This window comes from Kryptolebias marmoratus, linkage group LG23, assembly GCF_001649575.2.
Source record: "Kryptolebias marmoratus isolate JLee-2015 linkage group LG23, ASM164957v2, whole genome shotgun sequence".
Classification (NCBI taxonomy): Eukaryota; Metazoa; Chordata; class Actinopteri; order Cyprinodontiformes; family Rivulidae; genus Kryptolebias; species Kryptolebias marmoratus.
Window position 1 is genome coordinate 11059825 of NC_051452.1, and position 10385 is coordinate 11070209.

Below are 10385 nucleotides of genomic sequence, written 5' to 3' on the forward strand. Positions count from 1 at the left end.
CCCCTCGCATGTCGTTCAGATCTGAGGGTTGGGAGAAAAACACAAGGATCCAATCCAAACTGGGTTGTTTTTTTTTCCTGGTTAGTTCCCATTAAGGTCACTGAAAAGAGTTAAAATGGCAAAAGTCTTCATTCTAAAAGATTATCATCAGGTTTTTGTGATCAAGACAACCAACTGTTTATGTAATAATCTCATTTTACTCCTGGCTTCTTGTATTTTCGTACCTCTTTCTTTGTCTTATCAATCATTTGTCCCTTCTCCGTTTCCAGGCCTTGTGCATTTTGTTGGTTTTTCTTCTTTTCTTTTTTCTCCACATATCGGTTTACAGTGTCTTTTCCTAAAGGGATAACCCCCCCTCCCCCCCCCTCTCTCTCACTCACGTGTGCGTTGGTGTTGTATAACTGAAGTGACCTTTAATTGCACGCAGTAATTCCCGCCGGGACCCAATATATCTCGGCAAAAGACTGAGCGAAAACGGCGCGGTTCGGGTGGGATTTGGGGCCAAAAAAAAAAGAAAACCCAAAGCGTCTCTTCTGACCTTTTATTGTTCTTTCTAGATTCTTAGAGCTTTTCTCACTTTGGGATCTCTACTGGAGCCGTTCCTATAACAACCCCCAAATCAACTTTTCCCACTCCTGTTTGCGTTTGACGAAAACGAAACGGAGCACTTTCAGCCCCAGCTGAGGGCTGAAAGTAAGGGGGTTAACCCTAATTAATTAATTAAAGGTAAAGAGGACACACACAAAGTTGAGAGGTTCCTGAAAGCTGTTGAGGACATTTAAAGAGACAGCAACTAATTGTTAAATCCAGCTGCTTCAATTTCTACTGCAGGCTTGACATTTATTTTTGTTCTTTAAATTAGGCAGTACCCAATTTAAGACTAAAATAAAAGCAGGAAACCAGCATGTTATACCTTTTTTATTCACTCCACATACAAAACTTCATGACATTTTAACAGGTAAAACCAGAATCGATTCAGGATGTGAGGAATATTGCACAAAAAAGCAAGTTGTGATGTTGTTTACTTCGGCCCATCAGTGCGTCTCCTTTTGCTGTTTTCCACAAAGAGCAGAATCACTCAATCTGTTTGAAGCTCCGTGATTGGCTGCTTGTGCGTCGATGCTTATTCCGACTGTCGGCGTCTGATTGGCGGACTGGCAGCAGTGATGCAGGTATGACTCATCCTCTATTCTAAGGCCCCCCAAAAAAGAGAAGAAGCTGACTCGGGGTCCTGACCTTTTATCTCCTTGGTGACCGCCGTGACGTCGCCTCTGCTCCATCAACATCCTTCTCTCCTCTCCTCTCCTGCTTCGATCTGTCTCCCCGGGGGTTTGTCGAGGAGATGAGCAGTAAAAAAAAAGATGAAATAAATGGAATAAAATAAAACAAAAGCAGCAGAGGTAGAGGTGTCTGTTCACCATCACCACGTTTAATCAGCACCTCTGCGCCGATTCTTCGACACAGCTGATCTTTATCCTAAAGATTGCTGCCATAGGAGGGTCTGACTGCAGCTTTAAATTTTACATTGCGCAGGTTTATGTGTGCAGCCCTCAAAGAGCCGTGCGGTTAGATGGCTGCAGGGTGGAGTAATTGATGCACGGCGGCTGGTCCTGGGGGGGCGAACAGAGCGAACGCACCTCCAACTTTCTGTGACGCTCCTAACGAGTAGCTGGAGAGTCAACGCTCTGTGCGGCTGCTGCCTCCAGACTATTAAGATGACAAAGAGGCCGCAGTGTTTTTTCCTTCCCTGTCACAGTCTGTCTTATTTTGGGTCTCTCCCAGTCATTCTTCTCCCCCCCTCCTCTGTGATCATGAAGTTCAGCAGTTCAAAGGAAGGCGAGAATCTTGTGGAAAATTTAAAAAAAATGGGTCCGGGGACACGGCCAAGGAGCACTGTTACATCACCTCCTCAATCTGACCCAACCGGTATCTGGAAGTGGGGTTGAACAGCTCAAACCTCAGGAAGTTTTTTTTTTTTTGCGTCTTCTGATCAATGTGATGTTTGGTTTATTTCTCCGCAAGGTCTTGCCCGCGAAGTCTTGGATCAAATGGATCCAGAAATGTTCAGGCGGCGGCGGGCAGGCCTCTCAGCTCCTTCCACGCCAAAAGATTTTGGCTCAAAACTTGTGTTTTCCAAAATGACTTGACTTTGCTGCTCTCTACTGGAGAACCGCTCATCGAGCTGTCGATAAAAGCTACTCTCTGTTAAAGTATGGAGCAGAAATGAAAGCCCTATCATTCCATATCACCCCCCACCTTTCACACCAGAGTTTTAGACTAAGATCATCATTTAATGGGCCGAGTTTATGCCATTTTTGTGTTTTCTACGGCCAGTTGGCTGTGGCAGAGACTCCAGAGGCATCCAGCACATACTTCCTGAAAGGTTCATTAAAATCCAGCCAGCCGTTCATCAGATATTTTACTGACAGACCAACAGGCGATCTGTTAGCATTCATTATAACCGTTGGGGATCAGTCTCAGCTACTTCCACACCACATTTCTATGTCAGTATCTGTAAAACTGACTGAGTTACAGCCATGTTTTTGGTTTGTGGCAGCCATCTTGAATCAGGTTGACTCCAAAACCTGTAGACTTACTTTTAGTGATTCTTTACTGCGATAAAAAAATCGTACAAGATGTTTTGGTAACAAGCATTAGAGTCAAGCCCACCAAAAGAAACATTTATTTTTGCTTTAATTATTTCCCGGACTTCCCTCTTAGCCGCATTATTTTGTCAATAAAGAGTCTGGTTCAGGCAACGAAAGAGCTCATCTGTTTGGTTTCCCTCACCTCATCTGAAATAACATTTTCCACGACGCGTTCGTTTGCGCAACATCCCGATTTAAATCCCACGGGAGCAGAAGAAACTGAAAGGACGGAGCTGCAGCAGTCACCACTGCATGGTCTTGGAGCGGGTCAGCTTCCTGGTGAGGGCATGGCGAACAGTCAGCATGTAGGAGCGGCGGTCGGGCAGAGGGCGCTGCTGGTCCGACACCAACCTGGCACACATCAGACAATTCGTCAGAGTCGCAACACCGTGAAAAAGTGACAGTTTTAGGTAAAAGAACGAGAGTGGAAATAGCCATGTAGGTCGTTAAACATGCTCTTCTACTCTGAGTCCATTTTGTTTTTGTTTCTTTTGTTTTTTTGGCTGGCAAGTTCGAGCTTCGGAGTTTAAATCGATAAAATAAAACACAGCAGAAACAAACCTAACGAGCTGAAAAACAGCTGCTTCCACTCCTAGAACTGCTTCGGCCACAGACAGCTCTCCGAAGCCACATCTACGCACACACAAACACACGTTTAAAACGATAATTGAGACGCAGGGAAGAAACTGAAGTCCATAAATCGCAGCCAACCTCAGATCTTTGGCGAGTTTCTGTCCCTCCGCTGTTGTCACCTCCCTCCCCATTTCCAGATCCACTTTATTTGCCACCAGAACAGTAGGAACAACTACAAACACACACAGAAAAAACAAACAATAAATCATATATGGTGGCATGCAGTCTGGACGGGCTACCTACAGAGCACGTTTAGGGCTACCAAATAAGGAACGCATGTCAGCGCCATCTGTGTGAAGGTGACAATAGACAGATGTCAACCAGTAAACAGACATAATCATCACACAGGTCACTGAGGGGACCAAACATACAGACTCGTAGAGACCAAACATACAGATATGACAGAAATTATTTCCTGTTTCCAGACCTAAAAACCTAAAAATGTTTATATATTTTTGGGTAGTGAGAGGCATTAAGGCCTCAGGTGTATGCTTGATGGAGTTGATTAGCATTTTTGTGACTTCTAGTGAAAGAAAAATAGTTTATTTAAATAAAGAGTAATGCACCTGCCTACCAAGGCTACGTTTGGTTTTGTCGATGAGAGCCTTGAGTCGGGGGATCTCCAGGAAGCTGCGGCGCTGAGTGATGGAGTACATCAGCAGAAAACCATCAGCCCAGCGGATGGACGACTCCAGAGAAGCCACAGAGCTTTCCTGGAGGAGTGTATATCACAAAGCATCAATCAGAGTCATTTCAGATCATAACTTATAGGTATCCGAAAGTAATAGTCGTAAATGATGCTCATTTGGCACCGTTTTCACCTTTGTAAGCTCAATGAAGCCACATTAGCATGCACATAGCTCAAATGCTACAGTCGTTTGTTTGGATATTTTTAGAGTTAAAAATAATTCACACCTCTAAAATTTATTTAAGGGGGTGAAAAGAAAACAAGCTACAGTACTAAACTCAAAGTAATAGCTAGGAATAATGCTTTTTTTTTTGGTTGTACTTTTGAGCACTTAGCTTAGCTCAAATGCTAAATGCAGTAGTTAGTTTGGATATGTTTAGAGTTAAAATTCATTCATATCTCTTAAATGTATTTAAATAGATAAAAAAAGGTACTAAGCCCAAAGTAACAGCTAGGAATAAAACTTTCTTGGTAGTACTTTAGCAGGGCTCTCAAGTTTTGATCTGATCTTGGAGTGAGATTTTGAGCTGCTTGAAGTCATTAGATGACGTCATCACATAATTTGCATATTTGGTGATATTGATCAGGCTGTAGGAGGGAGGAATATCAACAGTGGCAAGACACTTAGCTTAGCTCAAATGCTACACATGTACAAAAGCTAGTGTAACGCTATTTACAGTTATCTTAGATGTATTTAAGGGGTGCGGAGGAAAAGACAAGTTACTGAACTCAATCTAAAAGTAATAGCTGTGCGTATTTTGGTAGTACTTTTACACCATTCTCACTTTTGTATGATAAATGGAGCAATGTCAGCGAGCAATAAACTCAGCTCAAATGCTACAAGTTGTAAGACTGCTTTTGTTTAACATTAATCTCTCAAGTTGTCTTCTTTGTTTATTTCTCACATCAGTAAGAGCTGGAGAAGGAAGTAGCTGTGTTCTTTTGCGCTTTAGAGGTTGTCTACAAATTAATTATCATTAGGCTAAATTGCGGCCTAGGTATTATGATTTAAAGTGAGGGTAATAAAGTGTAAAAATGACAATGTTTGGACCAAGATGGAGTCAGTAGTTTGTATTCTCTTGATTTGAGGCATTTTGGGTGTTGCCATTTACTACATTACTAAGGAATCATGGATTTGACACATCCCTCAAGGAGTGATTGTGTAAACTCATAATACTAATATTCATCTAAGGTAATCCTTTTACTTTAAGCTAGATTAAAACAGAGGGCAGAATTTACCTTGAATGGTAAGTCCAGAATCTCCATCTCGATGGCCTCCTGGTCCACCACCCGGTTACATCTGTACGTCACCTCTGCAGAAATATCTCAGTTGTTATGATCCTGCCAGTGACTAATGTAGGTGAGTGCAATCAATTTTAGTATTTTTTTTTCATGTCAGCAATGTAAAAATATTTACTTGAAAGTCTTACCCTTTTTATGGTCGTATTCTCCTATAAAGCGTTTGGTTATGAAACGAACACACAGGGCTGCAGACACAAAACAGACACAGTCACCGGGGAGCGCAGCGCACGGCCACAAAGATTTCTGCTTGGATGAACACTTTCACGTCTGATCCCTGTGTCTGCGGGCCCGGACGACTCGGATTTGTTTGACTTTTGTGTCTGCTGCTGAAGGGCTCGCTGTATATTAAGCAGGGCACATTAAAAAAGGCTGGTGAGGGTTGTTTTCATTCGCTTTCGGCCATTAAAGTTCGCCACCATGTTCATATTTACTGCCTGACTCCTTCATTTCATGGCGAAACAGAAACCTAGCTGTAGATGTTTCAAAACAGGCAACTATTGAGGATATAAATGGACAAATCGGCCTCTTAAAAGGCTGGCAATGTGGGCGTCTGGAGGCTATGGTTAAGAAACAAAATAAAAGGTGGATTCAGTCCAGCTTAATACTAACCTTTTCTAGATACAATTCAGGTTCAAGTAGATGAAAAAACAAAACAATAAAACCCCACGAAGACACACAGAAAGCTCCGAAAGGAAGACACACAGCCTTGACCTTAAAGATGTACACAGTGACAATAAAATGAGAATGAAACAGGATGTCCTTAAACACAAATTCATCCTTAATGAATGCAAAAAAAACACCTGACAGGGATACAAACTGAGCAAACGCTAATCTTCCAGACGGATGAGCACAGACTTTAGAAAACGAGGAAAGAAACGGGACAATCACTGGAAACCAATGACTAAGAGGTGCAAAATGACAGTAAAACGAGACAGATTTGATGCAAACTGAGATAAAACGACTCCTGCAGGAACCCACCCAAAAGTTATAAAGGTTGTTGCATCAAGAATAGAAAACAACACGAGGCAGAGGTCCGCTGCTCTGAGGATAAGATGTTTATGGGAACAGGCAGGAGGTCAAAGGTCACAGGAGGTTTCGTCTACACCTTACTGCTAAGGAAAGTGGGTCAGCTTCAGACTTTCTGTTCCAGGGCCTCATGAAGCAGCATTTTATACCCAAAATGAGCCTTCGATGGCTCACATCTGACTATTAAATCTACTTTTTTTTTGCTGTTTTTAAGCTCTAAGTTTACCTGTTTTTCCAGTGTTGTGAGCTCCCAAAACAAGGAGCTTTACAGGGACCATCCTCCTGCTGAAGTCACCAAGTCTCAGTCTTCCCACACACACACACACACACAAAAAGAAGCCCTACAGGAGAGAAATTTAACACATGAAGTCATGCATCTAAATCTGAGCACTGAGCTTCATTTTTGACAGATTACCGACCTCAGGATGTCAGGGGGAGTGAAAGGATCCCCCTCAGACGCAGAGCAGCGAAGAGATGCGACCGTCCTCTCCGTCTGCCTGGACTCTCTCTCTGCTCCTGTTCCGTCTCCTGGGGAGCGGCACATGACAAGAGCCAGTCCGTCCGGAGGGGCAGAGACCAAGAAGTCTGCACGCAAAACATCGTTTATGGACTCATTCAAGACCTGTTCAGACCTTCTTTTCAGGACCGAGGCTTATCCCAAAGCAGGTTTACACAAAATAAAATCAAATAAAGGCACTTGGGTAAAGGGAGTAATAAAGGTTTGACCCTAAAAGCAACAATGAAAACATTTCCCCTCATAATTACAATAGTATTCAGTGCATTTATATATAAAAAGCAACTGAAATAAAACAGAAAATATCCCATCACCCCAGTGGACAATATTTTGTTCAAAAATGGTTAAATCTTAAAAAAAAGCCAAACAGATACATTGGAATAGTTTAACAAAAAGAAATAAAAGCTCCAATAAAGGTTTCTTTAATCGCCATTTCTTTATTTCGCCACCAGATGGCGCCATTTCTTCTTTGAACAGTTTCCTCCATTAACCCTCCTACATTTGACTCATGATATATTTTATTCTCATTAAGAAATAAAATGTTTTTATTTAAATATGACACTAAACACTAAAGCTGAACCTGCAGAGAGTGGCAAACAAGTCTCAAGTACCAAATAAAGCAAAAAAACAAAAATAGATTCCTGTTGAGTTTCTCTCCTCTTTTAATAGGCTTTAATTCAGACGATGAGCAGAATCTTTACAGTGAAACTAAAATCACATCAAGCTCTGAACAAAACACCAGCTCAAGCGAAGTAAAGACCTTTAAAATTTTATTTATATTTCTCAGCGTTATTCTGCAAAGCTGTCGAGGTTGATTTTTGAAGTATACAACAAGCAACAAGGAAAACTTTTTAAATTATAAAGCGACACTAAGTTTGAGGACCAGACGGAAAGTTTAACAAACGGACGGCTCGTCGACTGCCGCCGCTCCCTCTGTCAGCGCCTTCACGCACTTGGCCATCGTTTGGGACGCCCTGCTGATGGAGTCTGAACAGAAAAACGAGAAACACGTTCAGGAGGAGCGCTTCAGTTTTTTGTTTTTAAACGACACTGAACTGTTCGAAGAATTACCGGTCATGTAGAAGTCCTTCGCCAAGACCTGAGGTGGGACCAGAGGAGCTGTTGTTATGAGGTTCTGGTTCACGGTCTGAAAACAGAGGGAACAGTTAGGACAGAGGATCCTCGTGGAGCTTTTTAAAGGTCGAAGGAGCCGAATGGCTGTACCGCGGCGAGTTCGTTGGCCTGTTTGAAGTAATTCGCCTCCTCCACGTCGTCGTAGCGAACAAGGTTGGGCGAGACCTCGGCAAGCCTGGCTCGGACCTCATCCAGGGTGTCGTACGGCAGCGTCACACCAGCCAGCTGCAAATAGAGACGTTACTTTAAGCGTTCCTCTGGTCGTCAGAGCAACGCGAAGGTGGCATGACCTGGTTTCTGACCTCAGACACAGCTCTGATGATCTTCCAGTCCTCCCTCGCCAGCCCAGGAGGGCTGACCGCCACCATGGTGTGCTGGCTCCTCCCCTCGGTGTTCACGTACGTGCCGCTCTTCTCCGTGTATGCGGCCCCGGGCAGGACGATGTCGGCCATCGGCGCTCCGACGTCCCCGTGGTGACCTGAACGGGGTCATAACACAGGTGCTCAGCGGGACGGTGGAGGGGGAGGGGTTAAACGTGTGTCTGCTGCGTGCTTGTACCCTGGTAGACAACGAGGCAGTCTTTGGGCAGGTCGGCTCTGGTGATGCAGCCGGCGTCGGCGCCCAGCAGAAACAGGACCTTGGGGGGGTTCTTCCTGATGGTGTCCACGCCGGCCTTGTAGCCCAGATCCAACGCAGCCACCTGACTGGCCACTCTGCAGGGGGGGGAGGGAATATTTAGGCGCCTCATAATTCAGATTCAAGAAATGCGATGTGATTATAAAACAACTGTTGATGCATTTTGATGATCTTGAACCTTAAAACAGCCGTGGCTTGCTTACATAAACATCAATTTATAGATTTTCATACCTAATAAAGAGTGCACAAAAACATTTAAAAAAAATATTCATAGCTAAGGACCAACAATTAGCATAGATGCTAACTTTAGATTGAAAATGACAGAAAAGCGATTAGCATCGTGTTAGTCACACAAATCAAACATTTCAGAGTCATTAAAGACACTCATGTGATAACTTCATGTATTATTTACAGACATGTCACCTTCAGGATTTAACAAAAAAAAAAAGAAAGATGAAAAATATGTGAAAATGCAACTTTGAAGCTACGGCAACTCTGCTGGGACAAACAACAACGTGCAGCCAGATATTCGCTCATCTGTACCTATGCAGGACATTGAGGACCTTCCAGCCGTCCTCCACGCCGCTGCTGGTTCTGGCGTTCTGTGCGACGGTGGAGACCGAGCTCAAGATGGCTGCTCCGTCTTCCCTCTGAAGCACGCCGCTGCCAACGACCACCACAGGACGCTTCGCCGCCGCAAGGACCTGTGGGAGGGGGTGGCGGCAAAGGAACGGGCATGTTTAAGCAACAAGCAGTGGAGACTGATCTCCAGCGCTCTGTGTGTGTGTTTAACACCTGGCAGAACGGATGGGTGCCATCAGCCAGCTCTTTCAGCACCGAAGTCTCCTCTCCCAGGTGGTCGTACGTGTAAGTCAGATCCACCTGGTGACCCACCACTGCGACACGCAGCTCGTTGTGGAGCCAGCTGCGAAGTGAGGCGCATGATCAGACTGACAGAACGAAGCAAACTCCACCAATAGAGGACGTCACGAATGGCCTCACCTCTTGCGGATCCTGGCGTTGAACAGCGGAGCTTCGTAGCGCGGGTTCGTTCCCACGAGTAGCAGTAGGTCGCTCTCCTCGATGCCGGCGATGCGGGTGTTCAGCAGGTAGTTGGAGCGCAAGTCAGCGCTAGAGACAAAAACGAAGAAAAGTGAGCTAAAAGGAGCAAAACGGAGACTCGCGTTTAAAAAAAAAAATGGAGGAGAGGAGCCTTTTCTCACCCAGCTCCCGACATGGGGAAGACCTCCTCGGTGCAGAGGTTCTCAGAGTTCAGTCGGTTCAGGAGGTCTTTGAGGGAAACCAACGCTTCGGCATCCACCATCCCTCCGGCCACGGCCGCCACCTCACTGCCCTGCACGCCCTGAAGCTGCGCACAAGCACTCACGCACATCAGCTCACGCGAACGAGACAACAAACAGAGCAACTACGACAACGCAACGGCACTTACTGCTCCTGCAACACGGGTTAGAGTCTCTTCCCAGGTGACGGGGCTTAGTTGGCCCGAAGCATCCTTCGCCATGGGCTGCGTCAGCCGCTGCCTCTTCAGACCGTCGTACGCGAACCTGCGGACACGCGTTCTGGTTTGTCACGTTGGCTCAACACGGCGTTTACTGTTCAGATGTAGGAGCAGTGGCGCCGGATTCATTTTCTAGGTGGGGGGGGCCACCGGAGTGTTTTGTCACCTTATTAATTTTACGTGCATCGAATCATTGTCTAACATCAATAAAAACTGAATAATGAAACGCTTTTTCAGCTATGACTTTTTGTTCCAGTATATTATTATGAATAATGATAATTAGTT

General features: G+C 44.7%; 2 protein-coding genes across 3 annotated transcripts in view; both read right to left on the reverse strand.

Annotated features, from left to right (window-relative positions):
* Window positions 1-940: 940 nt before the first annotated feature.
* On the reverse strand, window positions 941-6908 carry zgc:110699 (uncharacterized protein LOC325371 homolog). Of its 2 annotated transcripts, XR_003039775.2 has the most exons (9): window positions 6717-6908; window positions 6524-6638; window positions 5400-5456; window positions 5209-5282; window positions 3856-3994; window positions 3360-3453; window positions 3210-3281; window positions 2791-2999; window positions 941-1315 (listed from the first exon to the last, which is right to left on the reverse strand). XR_003039775.2 is itself a non-coding variant. In XM_025009050.2 (8 exons), the coding sequence occupies exons 2-8, from the start codon at window positions 6573-6575 to the stop codon at window positions 2891-2893; spliced, it is 597 nt and encodes a 198-aa protein (XP_024864818.1). In that variant the 5' UTR covers window positions 6576-6638; window positions 6717-6908; the 3' UTR covers window positions 1370-2890. The 2 variants fall into 2 exon arrangements, 1 of the variants encoding a protein (XP_024864818.1); XM_025009050.2 differs by lacking the exon at window positions 941-1315 and having other exon boundaries at window positions 1370-2999.
* A 537-nt stretch (window positions 6909-7445) lies between these two features.
* Window positions 7446-10385, reverse strand: part of ndufs1 (NADH:ubiquinone oxidoreductase core subunit S1) — an 8066-nt gene continuing 5126 nt past the window's right edge. Inside the window, exons 10-19 of the mRNA XM_017430093.3 lie at window positions 10032-10146; window positions 9805-9950; window positions 9584-9712; window positions 9377-9506; window positions 9125-9285; window positions 8504-8658; window positions 8248-8423; window positions 8036-8170; window positions 7883-7958; window positions 7446-7798 (exon numbers count right to left, since the gene is read on the reverse strand). Of these exons, the coding sequence (XP_017285582.1) occupies window positions 7707-7798; window positions 7883-7958; window positions 8036-8170; window positions 8248-8423; window positions 8504-8658; window positions 9125-9285; window positions 9377-9506; window positions 9584-9712; window positions 9805-9950; window positions 10032-10146 (1315 nt within the window). The 3' untranslated portion in view covers window positions 7446-7706. The remainder of the gene's footprint in view (window positions 7799-7882; window positions 7959-8035; window positions 8171-8247; window positions 8424-8503; window positions 8659-9124; window positions 9286-9376; window positions 9507-9583; window positions 9713-9804; window positions 9951-10031; window positions 10147-10385) is intronic.